Source organism: Aplysia californica, unplaced genomic scaffold (genome assembly GCF_000002075.1).
Source record: "Aplysia californica isolate F4 #8 unplaced genomic scaffold, AplCal3.0 scaffold00013, whole genome shotgun sequence".
Lineage (NCBI taxonomy): Eukaryota > Metazoa > Mollusca > Gastropoda > Aplysiida > Aplysiidae > Aplysia > Aplysia californica.
Window position 1 is genome coordinate 1,027,459 of NW_004797283.1, and position 12,304 is coordinate 1,039,762.

Sequence of the window (12,304 nt, forward strand, 5' to 3'; positions counted from 1 at the left end):
GTGTGTGTGTGTGTGTGTGTGTGTGTGTGTGTGTGTGTGTGAAAGAGAGAGAGAGAGAGAGAGAGAGAGAGAGAGAGAGAGAGAGTGTGTGTGTGTGTGTGTGTGTGTGTGTGTGTGTGTATGTGTGTGTGCGTGTGTGGGTGTGTATGTGTGTCTTACTTTTGGAATTCCGCGAGAAAAAAGCTCCCTAACTCCAACTTGTGGCTCCCACAGAGCTCCAGCAGTTATCGAAAATCAAGATGACATACAACCTGCCTCATTCAGCTGTATTCCTTACTATAGCTGATTATACATGTACCACACAATGACGTCAAAGTCGATCTCCCCTAATAGAATTAAAGCACCCCCCCCCCCCCCCCACTCCCCCCGGATGGTAGCATGCTGGACTTCGGAGCGGATGATTCGTAAGAACGCTGAATACTTGAATCGATGTAATATAGGCATCGCACATTATGCTCTTAGCCTACCGGATAATAGATCTGACGGCGAAAGAGACAGGGGTAGAACAAAAACCCCAATGTACTTTCCAAGATTAATTGAACAAATGGGTGTCCGCAGAGAGTATTTAATTATATTTTAGTGTCTCTGGTGTCCGGGAGGAAAGGCTAGAAAAACATCGCTGGGAATTGTGGGGGGGGGGGGGGAGTTGTTGTTTTGTTCTGTTTGTTTGTTGCTTCTTTTAAGCATCTCAGCAGAGAAATGAGCAGAGAAACATAAACAGAATAATAATAATAATAATAATAATAATAATAATAATAATAATAATAATAATAATAATAATAATAATAATAATACATGTACAATGATATGTAGATCTATCTAGCCTGTAAGCTACCGAGGTACCCATTAGCCATGACGACGCGCCGCGATTCGCCAGACCCAATGGCTAATTCAATAAAGACCTGCAGATGAAGACGATACAGTCATTCTTTTATAATAATAATAATAGTAATAATAATAATAATAATAATAATAATAGCAACAACAACAACAACAACGATGATGATGATGATGATGATGATGATGATGATGATGATGATGATGATGATGATGATGATGATGATGATGATGATGATGATGATAACAAAAACAAAAACAGAAACAATAAGAGTAAGCCCTATCCTAATATCATCGGCATACAAGTAGGCATAGGCTAAGGTCTGCCTGCATGTACTATAAAAATTACTCAGCCAAATTTCAACAATGAATGAATGTTCTTTCGTTAAAGGCCACCTCTATTCTCACCCGGAGTGAAAATAGTGCAGGCGAGTCTTGTGGCTATTCTCACCCGGTGCGCGTTCACCAAATTTTGCGTTCACCCTAAACCATAGAATTCTACACTGTGAGGAAAAATTGTAGAATTCTGTGCCGTGAACAAACGTTCCATTACAACTGTAGCCTACTAAAAGCGTACAATTTTGTCTGTGGGCAGTGGAGAGAGAGAGAGAAAGAGAGAGAGGAGTAGCGCGAGAATTTCCGGGCAAAACAAAATGGCGACCCGCGTAGTTCGGCTCGATTCGAAAAGTTAAATAGCCGTAGCATCTTTGTAGACAACCAAATTTATTTACTTTTGTGTTTTAACATCATTTTTTAACTTTGTTTTGGTCAATTTGATCGTCCACACCGATAGACAGTATTCAGAAAGAGACAGAGAGAGAAAGAAGAGGGGAGGAGTTGATCTTGCGAGAACTTCCGGGCGGGTGAGAATAGCCACTTTCTTCGTGGAAAAACAATTGGAAAATAAAATTCAATTCACACAACAAATCATTCATGTTCTATCTTTGTGAGTGTCAGTCAGGGCTGCCAGTTTGGCCCCAAATTGCTCAAATTTGGTTCTTTGGGATCATGACTGGCCCCCCCAAAAATAGTTGGCCCGGTTGGCCCCAATTTGACCCATTTTAGATCCCCCCCCCAACCCCCAAAAGAAAAAACAAATGAAATAAAATAAAAGCAACGAGATTTTTGCCACACACAAAAAAAGCATTTATTAGTCCCAAATGGTTGGCAGTGAAGAGAGCGGCTGCGTGGAATAATGGCTGATCAAGAAAGTCGTGTTTACATTGTGGATCTTGCAGAGGATTCTAGCGTCAAGACAGCTCACAAACATTAATTTAGCTTTGTTCAGTGAGTCGTCCCCATGAAGGAACCAAGGCATGACCACTGACAGTGACAGGATGAACAGTAGCGTGCACTGATGACTGAAAAGGGTCAGGTATCGTACCGTAATCAATCATACTTATAATTGATTTACTAATGTTATTTAGATCTAATTTGGTTGAATATTTATTTATTTTATTCACAAAGATGGGGGGAGGGGGGGGTTAAATACAATGGCCGAAATCCGATGAGTTTTGGAGGGGGGGGGGGGGGGGTAAGTATGGTTTGGCCCCAAAAAATCAAGTTTGGCCCCAAATTGTGATATTGTTGGCCCCACACCACAAAAAAAGTGGGAATTTACCGTCGTTTATTTTTAGATGATCTAAATTCCAGGAAGTGGTAGTGTTACAGGAAGCCTTGTCTTGCCTACAAAACTTTGAAGCAGTTTGTCGAAAAACACTCGCCGAAACACCAAAAGACGTGGAATTACGATAGCCTAGAGATCTAGATCTAGATATCTATATATAATATATCAATGAAACGGTACTTTTGAGTGATCAATCATCCATTGGAAATTGGAACCAAAGAAGAACGCCAGTCCAACAATAGTGTCAATAGGCATAGGACCAGATCTTGTAAGTTTTGACTGAATTATCCTGTTTAGTAACGTCTTGTCTAGCTTTTACTTTTGATTTAGATATCTAGATATTAGATCTAGAGATAAGCCTACATTTCATAATAGGCCTAGTGTACTTAATTGTTTCGAATATGACGACTTTACATTTTGGGGCATTGATCCATATAAGGTCTTTTTAGTCCGAAATTCAGACTTTTGGCCCCAAGAGTAGGGGGGTTTCAGGGGGAGGGGGGGCATGCCCCCCTGAATTTTACCACAATTTAATGTTTTGCTGTTGTTAGGTTTGATATCTTAGCTTACCGCGAATCAAACGTATAGATCTAGATCTAGATCTAGATGTAGGTCAGGCTCAAATAAGGGGGGTGGGAACTACCGAAAAAGCAGCACACAATCAATCTATCAGTCCTCACAATCACATGATCGATAACCTGATGATGTTTGGTTGCCGTGTTTTAGTTTCAGTTTCAGTTTCAGTTTTTGACAGTGGGGCGTTTTTAAGTTTTAGTTAGAATTGGAAGAAGATTCCTTCCAGTTTGGTAGGCCTACTAGCAGCCTAGGAGACCTTGGCTTGTGTCTTGTTCTCCTCAACAGTGAACAGCCTGCAGCTATAGACTAGACTATAGAATAGCCTGCCAACTAGGCTCTCCCGCTTCAAATCGAGAGAACATCAAAATTTTGTGCAATTTTATCAACTGTGGTCAGTGTGGTGAGTAGGCAGTTACATGTCTTAATAATTGTTCAGTTTACAAAGGTTTTTTTGTTTCATTTTTCGCAGTGGCTACGTTCACTGTTTCGTGAACGTAGTCACATTCACTGTGCCATGAACTTAGTCTGCCAGCAGTTTGCAGGCGCTGTTGAGGCTACGTTCACGGCACTCAAGCTTTGTTTAGATGGAGCGTTCACTGCCAGTTTTAGTAAGCTGGTTTTAGTCAGTGACGACAGTGACGTATATTTAATATTTTGGTCTGCTTCAAGCGTTCCATCCCATGAGATGAAGGAAAACGAAGCAGTGATCCTTGACCGATCGACCATTCGTCGTTTTCCCTTACACTGAGCTCTGGCTCAGAGCTCGCCAGTGTAAGGCGGGAAAACGACAAACTCTCAATTACGCAACAACGGTTTAGGAATATGACTAAAATGTATACATGCCTTTCAAGATGTTTCAATTGCCCTATCTCGTTTCCGGGCGAGACTTGGGCGTGACCTTGTGTTAGCGCGTGACGGCCCGTGATATATGAGTGTAAACAAACATTCCAGCGCTCTCGAGTTGAAAGCGTGCAATTTTGTCTGCGCGCAGTGTGTGGGTGTGTGTGTGTGTGTGAAAAAGAGGGAGAGAGAGAGAGGGAGGGATCAGAGAGAGAGAGAGAGAAGGTGGGGGGGGGGAGAGGGAGGGAGAGACAGAGAAAAATGGAGAGAGGAGAGAGGGGGGAGGGGAAAGAGAAAGGGGAGAGAGAGACAGAAAGAGAGAGAGAGGGTGTTTGTTATTATAATAAGAACTATTGATTCCCGTCATTTTCTCTCTGCGTCGGTTCCCAGGCTGACCCGCTGCAATAGTCATTATTGTACACATTTTATGACCAGTCCCATCTTCCAAATCCCACCTTCTGTTTCCCATCTCTCACCTCTTGTTTCCCTTGTACCATATCCAATTTCTATATATCCCATATATCCCGACTTTAATTCTGTCAGGGTGCTTCATTTTCATTCATCTCATGGGATGAAACACTTGAAGCTGGCCAATATGAATACGTCACTGTCGTCACTGACTAAAACCGGTGTATTTTAACTGGTAGTGGACGTTCCCCCTAAACGAAGCTTTCATTTTTAGTGAGTATATGACCCCAATGCTCCTAAAGATCAGTTGATTTATGACATTCCAGATTCCTGCATAGATCTAGGCTAACATTAATAGTTATAAAATAATGACCTACTGAACCTGGTATTGTTTTACTTTCACACCCATCTTATCATGTCTTATGTTCGGATATTATACATTGAATTTCTCATTCATTTTTAAGTTTCACACGAATTTCGACTTTATAATATCAGTCACTAAAGTGTTATCAGATAGGCCCCTATGTTTTCATTCAAATTAAATTATAATAGAAGGCCTATTTGAGTTGTAATATTTCACCCGTTTAAAAAAATCTTGGGTGTTTTAGAGGGACAAAGTAATTTATAATGTTTTGAGGAGTGAGATTTTCTTGAAAACAATTGATTTGCTATGGTTTTTATATGTTGTATGTGCAGCCAAAAATATAGCAGTTAAGCCCGAGAAGCAGTGCATTTGCAAGCAGGGAATTAAATTAAAGTTTTACCCAAAACTTACTTGTTTGTTTAATTGTTAGGAATTTATATATGGACACTGTCTAGAATCTCAATACCTGACCCATTATTGTTCATTTTCGTTTGACTGCGGTTAATTGTAAGATAAAATGAAATCGCTCAGTTCAATCTTCTCAGATCTGTGCATAAGGGTCTGAAAGTTGGTTGACCAACAGAATCTGAAAGCCCATTCATAAAGCTCACTCTGAAGTTCTGAAACGTAATTATCTTTTATATAAGCCTAAAAGCCGCCTATATTCTCATCCCTGGTGAGAATAGCCTATGACTCGCTATTCTCACCCCCTCTCCCCCCTGGACATTGACAGTGGTGTTGATCTCTATATTTTTTTTAATGTAATAGCGCGGCCAAAGTTCGGCCTGCTTCAAGCGTTCCATCCCATGAGATGAAGGAGCGCTCTTATAGAATTAAAGTCAGGATGGGATATACGATGCAGACTTTTGAAACAGATAATAATATGATTATCTTAACCAGATCTTTGCTTAATTAAATCTTTAATTAATGAACAACAAATACAATAATAATAATGTAAAAACATTTTCGCCTCTCCAGTAAAAAATATGTCTCACTACCGACGCTACTGCACGGGATGTGGGACCAGTCGCACCATTTGTTATTTACACACTTAACGATGGCAGGCCTCTCTGCCTGAACACAATAAATTTTGGTTCAAGGAACAGACAGCCTGTACAAACGTAACGAGACACGAGAATGAGACTTTGCTCTTGCACGATGGTAGAAGGGTTGTAAATTATTCAGACCAAATGGGCGAGGGCATTATCTAGAGATCTAAATCTTGTTTTAACTAGTTTAATAATTATTAAGTCCAAGCTCTTTTCTTCGCTTTTATTTTTTTTAAATTTTATATTCTTTCTTTTTTCTTGCCTCTCCTTTCCCCTTTTTCTTGAACATTTGGAGTTTGGAGCCAAAAAAGAGCCCGAGAGCCAAATGAAATTCCACGGGCCAGACATGATCCAAAAGAGCCAAATTTCTGGGATTTGGCTCCAAACTGACAAACCTAACTGACACGATCCTGTGGAGCATCAGCCCTGACAAAACACACACACACACACACACACACACACACACACACACACACACACACACACACACACACACACACACCCGCCCCCGCGCGCGGTAATTCCAGTAACCTCAGCCCTGATCTGATATTCCTCTAGGGTTATTTCCGGTAAAACAAAGGGGTGAGAATAGCGAGTCATGGGTTATTCTCACCCCGGGTGAGAATAACCACTTGCTTGAGCCAAAAGTGGGTAAAAAAAAATAATAGGGGATTTACAGCATATACCTAAAACATTTTAAAGTTGACATATTTTCTTAATTATAATCAAGCAATCCAAGCTCTTTTCTTCATTTCCTTTTTTTTTTCTTTTATAATATTATTTCTTTTTTCTTTTCTTTTTTTCCCCCTCTCCTTTCCCCTTCATCTTGAACATTTGGAATTTGGAGCCAAAAGAAATTCTCCGGGCCAGACACGATCCAAAAGAGCCAAATTTCATGGAGTGAGAATAACCACTTCCTAGCCTAAAATGGGTTAAAAAAATAATAGGGGATTTACAGCATAGAATCTACACCTAAAACATCTTAAAGCTGACATATTTTTCTCAACACCACACTTTAACATTTGCCTAAGAAACACTGCAATTCAAGAGATGGGATGAGTTCAAGACTCATGTGGTGACGTCTAGACAGCTGGGGGATTAAATTTACACAAGCTTTTACTACAATGTGGGGGCAGGGCGGTGTTGCTGTCTCAAAATGAGCAATTTGTAGACAAGGTTACTGTAGTCGTTTTTCCTAGTGATCATGTGTGTGCATCCAATATCCAAGAACTTTTTAATAAGTGGATCAAGATTTTTAGCGAGAAAAATTTTGTTTGTTCGCTGGCCTGAAGAAGTGCCATGCAAAGTTTTGTGGGCTTAGGTAAAATCCTAAATGAGCAAGAATGTTTTCAACGCGGTCATATGAAAGTGAACAAGCTTAATTATTTTGTACCTGGGCATTATTTCACTTTCACTCCCGTTTCATGCTCAGGTGCACTTTTCTTGCTCATTTTAATATTTTACACGAAACTATTAGTTTTTGAAATAGTTGATGGTTTTTATTCAAACTATATTACTTGACTATCCTATACTTTGGACTTCATTTAAAAATTGTGATGGTTTCAGGGGGGTGGGGGGGGGGGCGTGCCCCTCGTGTCCCCTCCAGTATTTCCGCGTAATTTGACATTCTGTGATAAGGTTTTTAATTTTCATGGAAGCAATTAATTGGTTTGCAACAGTTTTAGTGGCCGTAATAATATGTATTTTGCAGCCAAAGAGATGCATGGTGGTTTGATCCTTTAAAGTAGGCTACTGCATCAATCCAAGGCGGGAAGGACAGTAAATATATGTGTATTTCTCTGATTATGTCCCCAAAAGTACAAAATAAAATAAACACATTATTTCGTTTTATTTTGCTCCTGGGCTGTAATTAGCCCGATTTATCAAACAACTTTTGTTTATAAAAATAATTAACCTAAATTTTGTAATTTTTTGGGTGCCAGGGAGTCAAGTCAGATTTTAAAATGTTTAGAATTTAACCAGCCTTTCCAGACCAGTCCCTGGCCAAAATTGTTCAGAACCGGTATTGATCAAGATGATTATTCCATCACTGTCGCAGTTGCTGTCATTGAAACCAACTAAACCATATTTTCCTAGAAATGCCAAATGAGTGTTGGCTGTGCTCTGGTATGGTTTGCTCATCTATCATCTGCTGTCCTTATTTCTCCTCTTTTTTGTGTTTGTTACTCGCTTGTAACAGTAACACCTCTTATCTTCGGCACTTGTTTCACCTTATAGTGTTGCAAGTGCCGTAAAACTTTAACCTCTACTAAAATTGAGATGCCAAAATGTTTTATTAACTATTTATTTTGACAGTATTGTGCTTTTATTTGTAATCAGACCCTGGAGCTGTAAGCTACAAAACCTGCAAAGATTTGGAAGTCAAAATCTGTACTTATTAGGGAAACTTTTATGCCGGGTAAAACAGCATTCATGTTGGTCCATGTTTCTTTCTTGTAAATGAGTCGTGCTAGGTTCAGAAACGAGGCAATAAATTATGTGCCTATTTTTTGTGCATTTGAGTGTATGAAATTTGTTTTGGTGTGTTATGTGTACATAATATATACAAGTGTGTTTGCTTGTTTTTCTGTGACACTTCCATAATTGTATGCTGTTTTAAATATGGGAAACCAAGACACTAGTTGTTGCATCTTATCATGCATGAGCCATGGTACACATTGTAAATTGTATGTGCTGCTCTCTGTGATGTATGGAGTCTCACTGTTTTTCCACAGAGTAATTTCATGGTAATTAAGGCATGGTCACCATCCATCCCACTTCATATTTTATGTTTATGCTTTAAAGAAAAACCTTACATTCTTTTTCAGCTACCTTACCTTTGGCCCAAAAATGGCAGAAGCAAGTGAGGGGATGGAAGAATGTAAGCATTTTATAAGTACTCTTTACCTTAAATTGTAAATGAAGAGTAAATTAGCATGTGTGACTCAATCTATTTGTTTTGACAATGTCAGCATAATGCTCTTGTTATCCCAGATTCATTGTTATGGCATGTACAGCAATGGTAGTTTTCTTTGCTGTGTCGGTTATAGTATTCATCTTTAAGTGGTATTCCTTTCAGTTGGATCATAGTTCAAATTACAATCGATCGAACCTGTCCGAGATGGAATGACACGGAAGCCAGGAAAAAATTCCCCAATAGACATTTTCCATCCTGAACAGGGAAATTTAGGGAGAAGGTTGGGGGGGGGGGGGGGGGCGAGGGGAGAGACATTCATTGGGCCAGCCTGTATGAAAGATGGCATATCAGAGCGGCTAGGATAGCACTTTAGCACTTTGGAGGTGTGCAGTTTTCACTACCATTTTCCGACCAGACAGGCGACCCTTGATTCCCCCTAAGCTCATGTAGGCTGGCCCACTGAACGTCTCTTCCCTCCCCCTATTGTGTTTTCAAATCAGAGCTCCAAGTACTGTGCATTTAACATATATTTACAAGATTGGATCCAACACTGAACCTTGGGTCACTCCAAAACCTAGTTAGAAAATTGATGAAAGAGTTATATGCAACCACAGAACCAGTGAAGAACTCTACCAGACAGGTCGAACGTGATAAAGAATCGTCCAATTTCAGTAAAAGAATAGTGTAATCTATAGTGTCAAACAATTTCTTTATATAAAGGGAAGGTTGGAGATAAGCCTTAAATTCTTGAGCTCGTTGGGGCAAAGATTTTATTTTTTAAAGTAGGGAGATAACTAAAGCCTGCTTTAATGATGATGGTAACACTCCAGACTGAAGAGACTCGTTAATGACGGAAGTTATAAACTCAAGAACACTGTCAAGATGTGTGATGAACGGTGGTGTTGGAATGTGATCAAGACTACATACTTTATGGGATGAGGACATTATGATCGATCTTACATCTTTTTGTGTAACACACCTAAATTCATAAAAAGTATGCCCCAATCAGCCAATGCCACCACTTCCCTGCCTGTAAAAAGGATTCGAGGAACTTATTTCTTGGCTTGACATATGATTGGGGTGGCAGGCAGTTGTCAAATTAATTTCACACTTTTGGCCACCCAGGAAAGTTTTCAGACTGGAGTGCCTTTCAAGCACTTTCGCAAGCAATGGTGAGATTTCACACCCACACCACCCTGATCAACTGCACTACTCACGGCTGACGTGGATGGGGTAACAGTTACCCCTAAACCATATCCCTTCTTCCCTTCCTTGCCTGGTGACATGGCTGGCATGAAAGTTAGAGCCAGTGGAACCGAACTTGTCTGAGCGGGCAAAGCATTTTCTGTCTTTGACTTGTCAAAACCCTGCAAAGGGAAGGGATTTCTCCTCCAATTCTGGGTTGAGCAGGTTTCTGTCTTTGATGATGTATTATAGTGGAATTTATCAAGGGGGAAGTGAGGAGATTCCGTTATGATAGGTTTCCATCTTACACAGGTTTTTATTTAAGGCAGGTTGAACTGTATTGAGCCAACTTAGAATACTGACTAAAATGCTCAAAGCTGTACATTCCATTTTGTTTTGAAAGTATTTGTGTTCCTTATGAGATTATGATACTTGTAAACTCAGACAGGTCTTTTCAGAAACTGATTTTTTTTCTCAGTTGTTTAAATAAAGAAAAGGGAAAAATGCTGAAATGATGCACCAAAGTCATTTATGGTATATGTATAATTTTGAGCATTGTTTTTCTTGTAGAATATTCCACCTCTTTTAAGAGCTTTCCTTCTTGCAGTTATGCAGTGTGTCTATTTCATAATTTTTTATTCACTGTGAAGCGTTCAAAGAAATTTTCTCTCGAACTTTGGACTGGTTGGGTGTACATCAGCGCAGTGTTTCTAAATGTTATAATACTTATGTTTCCATTCAGGACTTACTGGAAAGACACAATGAAGTTTCATGATGGCATGTTTAATTGTTACTAATGCAGTTAAGAGTCATTGAGAGCCTAAGTACCTGTAGTATAAAAGCTATTAGATTCTTCTCTGTTAACATGTTTCACTTAGAAGGTAGAAATGTGAGTCTTGCATGAACAATTTTTTTATATTGAGTATCTCAGTCTTTATGCTGAGCTGTTTTATCCCTCTTAGCTTGGGTTGACAATATCAAAGCAGCTGTCCTGAGTTATGTATATTGTGTCTACAGAGGCATAAAACATTTACAAATACATGGTAATGAGGACTCCAGAGCTGTAAACAGAAAGACACCACCTTCCATCAGCTCCTTACACATTTCTTGCCTTTTTTTATATAGATCCTACAGAGCAAATATTTTTAATGAAATAACATTGAGGTTTCCAATGTTCATACTTTGTTTCAGTTTGTGATAATTTCTTCAAAATAAAATTGACGGAGAAAGAGTTTCAAAGTCCGGCCTTCGAACGGCTCCTGGAAAATGGAACCCTACATAGGAACGAAATAGAAAAAATAAGGGAGGAAGATGAGTTTGATGAAAGAGAGGACCTATCGGACACTAAAGCTGGATTCTCTGATGATGATGAGGCTCAAGGAGGTGAAATAGTTTTTTGTCCTAATATTGTGTTTTGTTTTTATACAGAGTATTCTAATCAAGTTATGTTGTGAAGTTAGACTTGACTCTGCTTTTTGAAGGAGATTAATCGACTCTAGGAGCAGGCTCATGTTTTAAAAGGCACCATAAAGACACAGATTCATTGTAATAAGAATTATAAAAATCTCATCTAACAGCTTGAAAATTGATTGTCATCCTTGCAATGGTTCTTCGATATTCTACCTAAAAGAAATGCAAAAAATGTTCAGTGGCAGCAACTTTAACTTCCCAGACAAGTCACCAATATTCTCCTTACTGTTAGATCACATAGGCCAACATAATAACATCAGGCAGAGGCTGTTTTAAGGCTGATTTCTATACAGAATGTCAAAATCTGTTATGTTTCAGGAGCAGTGGCATTCACATATATATTTTTTTAAATACTAGTATCATACGATGATAACACAAGTATATGTGTCACGACTCTCTGGAAGCAGGTGCTCGCCTTTTTGGGGAGGGCAGATGGAGTTATTTGTATCGTTTTAAAGTTTGTTCATTTTTCTAGCATTTAACGAAAAGAAGTCAAGATATTTGCATGGAGGTGGAGGTCACCTGGTGTCAGAGGTGAAATTAGCAAGAAAATGGCCACCAAAGTTTAGTGATTTCCAAGGTTTGGGTGTCCTTTGAAACTGCAAATTTACAATTTTTGTACCTTTCATCAACGTCTTTCAGTAAAATCCACACAGAAATGTTTTCTTAAATTGATATAAAAGATGTTGAGCCAAACCAAGAAAATTTGAAGAAAAAAACATGCCCAAGAGCCAGAAAAATGCCAGATTCCTTGGTTACATTATTTTGATGAGCACCTGATTTCACCACGCTGCCTCACATATATATCCTTTGCGTTTTGAGAAACCATTTAATCCCTTTCAGGAGTGGATGGTCATGAAACTGATCTTCGCCTGCGAGACTATCAGTTCGAGCTGGCGGAGGAGGCTGTCAAGGGCTACAACACTGTCGTATGTGCTCCTACTGGCTCAGGAAAGACACGAGTTGCTACATACGTCATTCAAAAACATTTGGAGAAAGAAGGTACTTTTTTTCTCACTTCAACCAATGTG

General features: G+C 39.3%; 1 protein-coding gene across 3 annotated transcripts in view; it reads left to right on the top strand.

Moving 5' to 3' along the window:
• Positions 1-2,490: 2,490 nt before the first annotated feature.
• The window catches only part of LOC101847784 (probable ATP-dependent RNA helicase DHX58), a 58,377-nt gene continuing 48,563 nt past the window's right edge, over positions 2,491-12,304 (top strand). The window contains exons 1-5 of one of the 3 annotated variants that reach the window (XM_005090141.3): positions 2,491-2,732; positions 3,326-3,440; positions 8,530-8,582; positions 10,995-11,186; positions 12,117-12,275. In XM_005090141.3, the coding sequence (XP_005090198.1) occupies positions 8,552-8,582; positions 10,995-11,186; positions 12,117-12,275 (382 nt within the window). In that variant the 5' untranslated portion in view covers positions 2,491-2,732; positions 3,326-3,440; positions 8,530-8,551. The remainder of the gene's footprint in view (positions 2,733-3,325; positions 3,441-8,529; positions 8,583-10,994; positions 11,187-12,116; positions 12,276-12,304) is intronic. The other 2 variants (XM_035970656.1, XM_005090142.3) reach the window with 2 other exon arrangements.